Genomic DNA, 12,026 nt, shown 5'->3' on the forward strand with positions numbered 1-12,026 from the left:
TTTATTACAGTTTTATCAATTTCTGCCAATTCTGACTTCTTCAACTGTTTTACTGGAACTAGCCTCGCCAATTCCTTAACCCTCAAATGGTCTATGTAAACGACTGTTACGGTCACACGATTTTCAGGATTTTTGTATACTTTCACTAAAAATTCTTAAAAATAGGTTTTAAAAGGAAATCATGCAATGTAATACATTTTATTAAATCATAATATCATAGGCTATTGAAATAAATATATTTTTGTCTTGTACCTTTCATTATATCTTTACAGCCATCCTGAATTTCCAAAAAAGTGTTCCAAAATAATATATTATCAAAATGTTTGCGCCCATGCCAGACACTAAAATACTCGACTTACCCAAGAAAGTCAAATCACAATGTTGTATACAATTCTATGCACTTCAAAAAAATATAAACACTTTAGATGTTATATACACAAATAAAGATACATATATACACAAGCACTAGAACGCCCCCGCAAAGTCACTCAGAGGAGCTATCAGAACTAGACTGCTCTCTCCTTTTTCTTCCTCTCTTTTCAGGCCTCCAAAAGTGCTGTAAATTGTGGTAACACCCCCTGTGAACTGCACAGTTACAACCAGAGCACAAATGCCGGGTCCTTCCTCTTTTTTTGTTGGTCCACAGATTACGCATAAACTTTCCAGCTTTCCAGGAAGTCTGTCAATGTCACTGTCATTATCATTCATATCACTCGCGTCACTCATTATTTCATACAACATCTTCCGAATGGGACTTGAACCCAAATTTCTTGGGACTTGAAACTAAATTACTCGCCATTTCCGCAAAACACTGATAAAAACAGCGCGTACAAGAGAACGACACTGTGACGCGGCAAGGCGCCATATTGTACTGCGCAGTTAAGGTAGCGAGCCTAACGACTGAATTTTAAGGCTGTACAGTACATTTAAACGGCAGTCTACAACCTAGCAACTAGAGTAAAAAGAGAGACTGTAATCTGCTGTTTAAAATGATACTACATAGAGCACATTTGTGTGTTACTACGCATAACGAGAGCGTATCTAATGAACGGCTGCAAAACAGTCGATGTATCGTCGTTGACCACAACAACGTGTACAAAAAGGGCGATGCATCGTCGTTTAACCATTTGAGGGTTAAAACTACCAAAAGCAGAACTAACCATCAAACAAACTGTTCAATGTTAAATCCAGTAAGGAAGAATCCAATCCTTATTGAAAAACTGAGCAACAGAGATGCCAGTCATAAAATAAATAATTAAGAGAAATGTACAGATATAATGAAAGGTTTAGTTTTATGACTTACACTGAAAATCTCTGAAGAATCAAGTAAAGCTCAAACAATTTTGTTCCCATTGCAAGTGGATCACCATCAGAAATGACCTCTGTGTTATTAAATTTGAAGGGCTTCAAAGTTTTGCAGATCTCCGAGACAACAGGCTCAACCAATCCAGTAATCTGTGGAGTAGTAATTGTAAGTGTTAAAATAAAGTTATTTACAGAATGTTATATCAATTAATTCTTCAAATTTTTTCTTGCTGTTTAGTACTATTAATGTTTACCAAATGGAGTGACCATGCATTGTCAACGCGCTGTGGCTTTGGAACCAAGCTCTGTATTTGGGAGATGAGTGGGTTCATCTGTCCTGAGAATGGTTTTCTGTGGTTTCCCATTTTCACTTCGAGATAAATACCATGACAATTCCTATTCATAGGCTACAGCAGATTCCTTCCACCTACCTACCCATTTTTATTCACCATCATTCACTTCATCTTCATGAACTCCTCAAGTGAGACTGGCATCAGGAAGAGCATACATACGTAAAAATATGTCAAATAATTTCATCTTGCCTCATCCCCAATCCCGTATCAAAAGTGGACTAAAGGTTATACATACATACATACTTTTAGATCCCAGTGGTGAGAATGTCTTTGCATGTCCCTTCTCTCCTCTCCACATGGCTTTCCATGAGACTAATGCACAACTTGAAAGGAAAATGCACATTCAACCACACAAAAATTGCCATAAAAAGGGTCGAAACTAGTCCCAAAATATTCTAATGAACGCATACATTATACTTATCATTAAATGTATTGAATAGGTGAACCCAATTATACCTATTTTACATCATACATATGTCAATATGGATCAACACGAAATTCATATCATATGAGAAAAATTGGAGGTTGCAGAAGACAATTATTTTTCATAATTAACTTATTCGAAACAGGAAGAACATTTGGTGCAGGTGGTAGGACTCTGAACATCATATCATTGCCCCAAGCTATCCACAGTTAATAAATAGCCTCACATTTCAAGAATGTATAAAATTAAGTATCTTTTTTGTTGGCCAATTTTTGTGTGGTTAAGTGTACATATCTACACCCTTGCCATTTACTCATATTGAATTCATCTTGATTTTTCCTTTTAGTACGGAGAAATTTGAAGGTGCTAATTAAAGCCACTGGAATGTTTCAGAATTTCCCAATACCGGTACCAGCTTTTTAACACATCCACTAAGAGCAACCAACAGGCATAGGAATTTTAGTACATGTAAATAATGGAAATAGAACAAACAACTGCATACATACACTGGCAAGAAAAAAAAACATGCAACATTGGACAAGGTAATTTTATTTACAAGCGATGTGACAGGTAGTTCACCACTGCAGGAGTATATGATAAATATATACCAAATGAAACACACATCACAGTAAAGGGTACCCAAACAGTCACATCAATACACAGTGTACCCCTCCCTACTGGCAGCAATGCAGGTATGTATTCACACATGCAGACGATTATAAAGGTGCCGAATGGCATCCTGTGACAGATTGTCCCAAGTATCTTGCACCTTTTGATGAAATTAGACAATGATTCTTGCAGGCTCTGGAGAACGTGTAAGTTCCCACATCACCATGTCCCATATGGGTTCAATTGGCGAGAGATCCGGTGATCTTGCTGGCCAGAGCACTTGTTGTACACCATGTAAAGGACATTGAGTTGCAGTAGCTGTATGTTGACGTGTAATGTCCTGCTGAAAAAGCACATCACCTTCCTGGCGAAGAAATGGCAGAAGCACAGAGACAACAACCTGTTCAATGTAGCGGGCACTGGTTAAGTTACCCTGAAGAAAAATCAACTGTGACCGCGAGTTGTAACTGATGGCCGCTCCGCACCATGAAACCTGGGGAGGGACCTGGGTGTTGTGGGTGAATGCACTCTGGAATAGGCTGCCCACCAGGTCTACACCGTAGACAGACAGAACCTACTCTCATCACTGAAGACAACAGAGTGCCATTCCCCTCTCCAGTCGACTTGCACGACAACAGAGTAGTTGAGTTTAGCAGTGTCATTGTGTCAATGGTAGCCTGGGCAGAGGAACACATGATCGTAATCCTGCTGCAAGCATATATTTCCCTATGGTCCTTGGTGACACAGCAGGTGTAACATGTGACCGGATTTTGTTGCTCGATGATGATCGGTCAGCCACCGCCACACTCACAATGCGTCAATCTTGACGTGAGTGTACTATGTGGACGTCCGGAGCCTGGTCTACGGGTGTGGGAATGTTCCACAGACCTCTGCTGAAAACAGTGATACACAGCTAATACAATGTGCCCAACAAGGCAGCAATCCATTGATACATCCATCCAGCTTCCTGCAGGCCCACAATGCAACCCTGTTCAAATGGCTGCAGTTGTCCAATAGGAGCACGTACTCGTCAGTGTGGCAGGGTTGTACCCTAGAATGAATGTTGCAAACACTGTTCACCTCTAACCCCACCACAGTTACTCCTGCATAGTCAAAACAGAGGCACATAGACAAGCCACCTGAGCGCCATCTGATCGCCGATGTCCGATTGATTTTTGTTGTTTAAAGGGGCCTAACATCGAGGTCATCGGCCCCTAATGGTACGATATGAGACGAAATGAAATGACAACTTAGAAGTTCAAAATCCTCCACTGACCAGAATTCAAAGCATGAGGACGAAGAATGAATGGATGGACGCATATGAATATAAAACGATCAGTGGACCCGACCCGCAGTGCCTCGCATGTAGAGAAGCTGGCACAAAACAATAGTATTACTGACCAAGGGACTGCTTCTATAACATGATGCTGTATCGATTATGCTTATAGTTGAAACGGGTCCAAACTCCAGGTCATCGGCCTCTCATACTGGTATTTATCGCTAGGAAAGTAGAACCATGCTATGTGTAATGTTGCGGTACTAATCGAAAGTAGCGGAGACTCGCAGTATTCTACACATTATGGGACTATTCACAGGTAGTGTAATGCGCACATGCAACAGACCTATGGTGTTTTGCACATTGCGGCGCTGTTTGCAAGCAACGCAAACCTATGGCGTTCCTCACATAAGTGGACCAACCACAGGGACTCTTACTATCCCGTGGAATTCCTCACATAGTGGGAACTGAGCATACATAAGGCAGAACCATGGTGTCGCTAATCCCATGATGTTGCTCATATAGGGGTACGAATCACAGGTACTGTAGGACACACCTCCTAATTTACACACTGTCGCTACTAATCGCAAACCTATTGCGTACCTAACATGGTGTTACTACACGCAAGTAAATGCAACCCATGGTGTTACCTGCGTGATGGTACTAATTACAGGTAGTCTCACGGTTCTAATTGGATCATCCCTTGGCCGCCCCTTTTAGTCGCCTCTTACGACAGGCAGGGGATACCCTGGGTGTATTCTTCGCCTGCGTCCCCCACCCACAGGGCGTTGTGTGTTTAGTCCGCAAGAGGTATTTTATTTCCCTCAAGTCCGCCGGCAAGCCCTTTAGGACCCCACTATCCGCCACCTGGGACGCGCCACGTGGGAGTATAACCTCTCCCCCTGCTATACCAGCGTAGTAGGTTCGTAGCCGATGTCTGTGACAAATTAATCACTAACACAACAATCCCTCAGAATGCACATATTATACACTGGTGCCTCTGAAACATAGTCCTTGAGGATATTGCATGTTGTTTTTTCTGGCAGTGTACATAAATCATCAAAGATAGGATGCTAAGGAGAAAAGGAGCACAGACAAGTTTCTTGAGTGTATGTTCATATGCAGTTGTATTAATTCTTACATTAGGAGTAGTAAATTTTTCAGTGCAAACAGAACAACTTACTTAAACTTACTCCTGAATATAAATTTTCAGTATAAGTACCCTAAACTTGCTCCATAATACAAAGGAAGTATAAGGAAATGGAATCTTAAAACATCTCTCATGATAATCTTATGGATTTAAAAAAATATTACCTCTTTTTGATACAGCAGATATAATGTCTTGGCAAAAGGCAGATTAATACTCCTGAAACAAAAGAATTTAAAATGAAGAATTAATAATTTAATATATTTGATGGTGAGACATGAAGGAGGTGGTCTGTATCTTTTCTCATCAAAATTTCACCATGTCTTGTCTCTTATTACACAGGGTGTATCAACCAATTCAAAGTTCAAGGGATGATGGAAGATAGAAAAGCAGATATTTTTCATAAATAACCAATGGTTGGAAATCAATAGTTGAAGTACATTTTGAGGAGGGCAAGAATAAAACTATTACCAAAACTGTTCAAAAATGCATCCTCCTGCTACATGCTCGGCAATGATTAGCCATTGCCTATCATATAAGTTCAAAGACCCCCAGGTATGTGCTTACAGAGAGTACGCAGCTGCAAGCACCCGAGCAATGAACTCTTCCTCAAATTCAACTGGCGTCACACACACATTTGCTCTGCTCTAAATGAATGAAAACATGCTGCATATTGTCAAAGCACTGACATTGCAGTCTGACATCGTGGCATGCTTAATAGAATATGTAATATTGATAGTTTTGAAGGACGACTTGACATTCCCACCCCCACCCGATATTTGAAGCCATCTCTTTTCAGTTTCAACTCAATTAGTTTGTAACTGTTAGGTTCTTCAGTCTGCTGGAACTAAAAGTTATAAAATAATTAATTTATGCATTGACAGTACAAACTCATGGTTATTTCTGAAGAAAACATTTCTTTTGGTCTCTCCTATCATCCCTAGAAGTTGGAGTATTGAATTTTGTTACACATGTAGATATTTTTTTTTTAAATTAAAAACATGTTTCACTCAACAACATTTTAACTGAAATGCTCATTCATAACAAACCTTTGATAGAAAATGGCCAGAGATGGGTGTAAGGCTTTATCTGAATACAAGCTAGAAGCTGCCTTAGAAAGCCATTAAGTAAGGAAAGAGACTAAAGGAAAACAAGAGTGCAGAAGGAAATTGAGCATAGTATACTGAGCACTAATGAAGAGAAGTAGCAAATTTCAATCGAACTTTTACCGTACATTACACTGCATTGTAATTTGAACACACCAGTTGAACTAATGAAAGTACAATAATAATAAATAAATATACCAAATGTATTTTAAAAATAAGTGCTTACTGCTGGAAAATCTTATCGTAGAATTCAATAGCTCGCTGCAGATCTGTTCTAACAAGCTGAACGACCTTAATCAAATGATTCAATCTTGCTTCTTCTGAAGTTTCATTCCAATTATTATTCTCCAGAATATGCTGGTACCTGGAAAGACAACAACAAAAGTTATGTATTTAAAACTGAAAGATCTACAGAGCAATCTTTGTGATATATAAAATCCCTAATAATAAGCTAATAATTATGATGTCAAGCAATATAGCAGAATTTTTTTCAAGAATGTGTCAAGTTTAATTTATAAGATTTACAATATACATGGTTAACCTAAACATCTTATGGAATAAAGTTGTCTCTATAAGACAGTCCCTGAACCCTCTAAAAGATGCCTCTGCTTTGTAAATGACAAAACCCTGCTGTTCAATTATATCACAGACGGCCAGGACATAATTTCTGCCGTACGCATAGCACAGGAGATAATCCATCTGATAGCTGCCCCAATTGGGGAATCAAAAGATCGGCCTCCTGATCAGTTCATATGAATAATATTTTTATATGATGTTTGGACTAAGCAGGACTTGAGTCGTAACTCAAGATTACTATTGCAACCATCAGGGAAATTGTCTCTTTCAGATTTTATTTCAGAAAGTAAATCCAAAACATAGTTCTTCAAGTTAGGGAGTATGAGTGGTGTCTTACAATCACCAATGAATTTTTCAACACTGAGTCTGCTATGGTCTGGATAATAGTGTCCAGGATTTTGTTTATTCTTAAGACGTTTAGCGTCTCCTTAGGAATTGTCCCTCTTGCGCCAATCATAAGCCCAATGACTTCCCATTTTGTAATTTCATACTTCTTTCCGAGATCCTGAAGGCATGGTTCATACTTTGCCTTTTTCTCTTCACACACTAATCGAGGCTGCTGTTCATTTTCCTCGAATCTTACAGTGGGATCAATCACCATACCTATACTTTTCACCCAGTCGATGACAACAATATCAGCTCGTCTTGTGGAACCATTTGTGGAAAGATATCCTACTTCTTCATGGACCTCCAAATGTTGTTTATGGAGCATAGCATAGCATAGCATAGCACAGCACAGCACAGCACAGCACTGCATAATTGACCGAAATTAATTAGTTCCAGCTCATTTCGTTTTCTGCAAACAGTCACAACTGAACAATTATAATTTTATCACTTCATAACAGGCTCAAACTAGAAAGTAGAAATTATATCCAAGCAAGCTTGTTGAGCTTTTACACGACTGTTCTATCAAGAACATAGTCAGGGGACCTCCACTTTTACGTGGAATCCAAACCACAGGGACATTATCTTTCATCTCAAAAATCCTACATGCACAGGCTGACATTTGAACCATGGCCACTTTGGTGAGAAGCATGACACATATCCATTCGGCTATCACACTCCCAGACATTGTAACCATGGCCACTTTGGTGAGAAGCATGACACATATCCATTCGGCTATCACACTCCCAGACATTGTAACAACCCAGGTGTCTAGAAACAAGCATAAACATGTAAATAATAATACATCATAACCACTAAATAACAAGTACAACAGATTGTAATAAACTGTAGGCCTACTGCAAATTATTTTCATGAACATATCTTTTGCCTTACTTTACTTTTTACATTTCCAGTCACAGTGCTTAAACTCTCATCAAGTTTAAATGACTAACTTCATGTGATTCACTGTCAGGATGAAAAAAAAAAAAATTGTTTGGCACTCCAGTTTCCTTAATATAATTTCCTTATCTACAAAATTTTTGTCAGTCAAGATGTTAATTAAGGTACTTATTGACCCCACTGGATTTTTCTCCTTGTCTATTTTTACTGTTTTCCTAGTCTTTCACCACCTACATTTTTTTTTTCTTTTGGCTCTTCTCTTTTCATGTGTTTATGAGTTATTTTTATCCTACACTTATCACATCAAGATTGAAGATCTGTCAAACAGGAGTAAAATAAAGGAGGGACAAAAATTAACTTTTTTCACAAGACAAAAACAGAGTGAGGAAACAAACTCAAGTTTATCTATATCATGAGCCTTTAATAATTGCCACCCTCAATGAGTATGAATACCCATCCTAATGATGAAGATGTGAAGCAAAAGCAAGCTCTTCAGAGCACTAGAGTAATAGATCTTGAAGAAATGGAACCAGCACATCAACAAAGACAGTGCGTGAAGATGAGAAATATGTCCTTTCGCGTTTTCAGGTTTGAACTCGTTTGTCCTTATAGTTGCTTGTTCTGTTCCCACAAACCTATTACTGTGGTTATTCTTTGTGGGTGTTCGTATTCTCTTTCCTACCCTGCTTCCTTTCTTCACGGTACTTCCATACCACATTTTTGTTTTCTGTAGTCTCCCCTGTATTTTAAGATTACCTTCATATTAACAGTATTAAGATTTTATTTTTAGTGTTCACTTACCAGTCCATAGCTCCCTGAGTTATTGCATGCTCTATGGTGGTGCGAATGTCACAGTTGGGTTCATCTTCCTCTGAAGGTAACCAGCCATACACAGAAGGAGGAAATAACTCTGTTCCATTTGGAGTCTGAAGAGTCATCAGCTGAGAGAGAATGCTAAACAACAATCAATATTCTTAAATTAGTATCAGAGTGAATACGGAAACAAATAGAGCATATCACATAACATGCGTTGTACATAATGCTTTACAATAGCCTGACTGTCACATCAAGGATAAGAAGTCTTAAATATCCTTATGATTAGTTTAAAAAAAGTCATTGTTGCGGTAGGGTGGCTGAGATTATAGGCAGTAAACTGTAAATTTATTTAGGAGAATTAAACACAACAAATTCTGATTTCATGAAATACAGTATTTAATTATTCCATAACTGCAGACTGCTTTATTGCATTTACAAAGATAGAGACATGCAATTTGTCAGCAATATTTTGATAGACACCCAGTAAAAACTATGTAGTTGTGTTTATAGGGGAATTTATTATAGAACACTTTCCCGCCTTGTCAATACTTTACATATTATACTTAATTACCATACATGTTTCGAGAGCTAACTACTCTCTTCTTCAGCAGTGCCAAAACATCGAAACTAAATCTTTGGACTTGATACATATGTACAAATGAATAAATTTGATTTGAAATGATTTGAAATTTTCTATTTTAAAGTTTGTAATAAATGACATAGTAAGTAAAAGTTGAAACACAAAGAAATATTTCAACAATTTTAAGATTTATATATAATTGTTCTGTCGATAAATATATTTGTACAAATGTATCAAGTCCAAAGATTTAGTTTTGATGCTTTGGCACCGCTGAAGAAGAGAGTAGTTAGCTCTCGAAACATGTATGGTAATTAAGTATAATAAAATATGTAAAGTATTGACAAGGCGGGAAGTGTTCTATAGAAATTTTATAGGGGTATGATGAGATAATTATTATTGAAATTAATAGATCAATTTAGATGCCTGCATCAATGACCCTAGAAATTTGCTATTTCAGAACACCACAGTACAAAATCAGTCTGAATTTTGAGCTACTGCCTGCATCAGATAGCATGAACCATGCACACCACAGTGCTGAAATTTGGCCCAGATTTCACCAGTAGAGTAGCTGAACAGGATGCCTGGTTTGCTATCAACTTTCGGAAAAGTGTACTCTTTGGAGAGTTATCTAAAATAGCTTGAATAAGGTCTAATATAGCAGTTTGTTTTGCATAACAACAATCAAGTGCTAACTTAATTAATCAGAAACCAGAAGCACAGGGATGAATCACTATTTTCAAAAATCCCTGTTAGTTGGAAGCAGACTGTTTTACACAACTACTGATGATGTGATCACAACGATGGGATTTCCAGTTCAACAAGGATTCCAAACCATAGGGACGTGACCTTACATTTGAAAATTTTCACTTGCACTAACCAGGATTTGAACTATGGCCAGCTTGATGAGAATCCAGAGACGAAACTACTCAGCCATCATGCCCTCCCATCTTCCTAGATTTGGCACGAAGGAAAAAACATGTCCAAAAATAAAAGAAATGAAGACAGCAGCGTGTGATGTATTGTCACAAATGTTGTGAAGCACTGTTAGGAAGACAAGAAATACATTCCAGTATGGTGATAAGATTACTGTAATTGTTCATTTCAATCATTAACACATGCTCAGGAAAGAATGAGGTATATTTTGGCCAAATATTTTCTAGAAGAGAGTTCATTTGCACAAAGCTTCTTACTGCTGCCTTCTTTCCATCTCTCCCTTCTGCTGCGTGGTTCAAATTATTTCACATAGGAGGTAAGAACTGGATTGTATTTTTCGCTTTTGTAATATGCGTATACCATCATGATGGTAATATAACATGAACATATAGTAAATGGATTATCTCTGGCATTTATGAAGATATACACTTAAAAGTTGGTAGGGAGTAGATACAAATTCAGATAAGCCAACAGTGTAAAGGTAATTTTCAGAACATGGGAGTTAAGTTTTTCCAATTTTCTTAAAAATTTATCATCATCTTTTTCACCTATGTCTGTCCTACCATACTTAATGATTGAGTCTACTGTTCAGCCTGCATCTCATTCAATGTAGGTCTCCCTTGAACAGTACAACCAGAGCACTGGTAAGTTAATAGGAACACTTTTTGTTCATTTGGGACTGACAAGATATGTCCACCTACTCTAGAATAATATTGTATCATTGTTGTTTCTACATACTGCTTAATTTAAATATTAATAAGTTAAAAATAACAGTATCTATTATATTTATTACAAGGAAGCAGTGTCAGTTATATTGTTTATCTAACATGAGAAAGACAGGAGGGAACAATGTTATATTGTTTATTTTAGTACGGTACTAATGAAGTAAGAGATGGCCATGCCAATATATACATTATTTAAATATCTGTAACCTGTAAACCACGGAACACCATTTTCAGGGCTGCCAACAGTGGGGTTCGAACCTACTATCTCTCGAATACTGGATACTGGCCACACTTAAATGACTGCAGCTATCGAGCTCGGTGATTAATAAATTAATCAAAACATCTTCATCAATTATGAACCTAGATTTTGATACAGTATTCAGGAAAAATCTGCAACGAACTCTGTAGAAATGATTGGGGTAGAGTGTTGAGACATATTTATCATTTTCGTATGCTTATCATTTTGATGTCAAGCTGGTACTGTACACACAAATTAAATTTCAGTTAAATTTATCTATTGAAAGCAAACATTGAACTTTGGAAATAATCAAGTACAAACATAGTTAAAATGATATGAAAAAGATGAACAATGGTACAACATTTGTGTATGCCAACTTGGAAACATAACTATGTGAATGTAAGAAAATAGGGGGAGCCAAAGTATAGGGAAAAACTGGTATGATGTGGAAAGAGACCTTTCACAGGGAAGTGTGCTGTCCCCTGTACTCTTTATCACAGTCCTGGGTGAAATCCACTCGTGTGTAAAACAGAAGATTTGAGGAAACACAGCAAAGACCCTACTTTTTCAGATCACAGTCATATGGGGAGAAAATGAAATAATGAAAGAACAAGAACAAGTATGGTATCAAGTAGTAGAGTAGTTTGAAATGAA

The 12,026-nt window shown here is 37.7% G+C and overlaps 1 protein-coding gene across 5 annotated transcripts in view; it reads right to left on the minus strand.

The window, feature by feature from the left end:
• Positions 1-12,026, minus strand: part of stac (C2 and C2B_Munc13-like domain-containing protein staccato) — a 338,745-nt gene that overhangs the window by 91,822 nt on the left and 234,897 nt on the right. For all 5 annotated transcript variants that reach the window (XM_067140968.2, XM_067140967.2, XM_067140966.2 and 2 more), the window contains 4 exons: positions 8,882-9,034; positions 6,447-6,584; positions 5,282-5,333; positions 1,304-1,455 (listed from right to left, as the gene is read on the minus strand). In XM_067140968.2, the coding sequence (XP_066997069.2) occupies positions 1,304-1,455; positions 5,282-5,333; positions 6,447-6,584; positions 8,882-9,034 (495 nt within the window). The remainder of the gene's footprint in view (positions 1-1,303; positions 1,456-5,281; positions 5,334-6,446; positions 6,585-8,881; positions 9,035-12,026) is intronic.

The sequence above is a fragment of the Anabrus simplex genome, chromosome 2, assembly GCF_040414725.1.
Source record: "Anabrus simplex isolate iqAnaSimp1 chromosome 2, ASM4041472v1, whole genome shotgun sequence".
Lineage (NCBI taxonomy): Eukaryota > Metazoa > Arthropoda > Insecta > Orthoptera > Tettigoniidae > Anabrus > Anabrus simplex.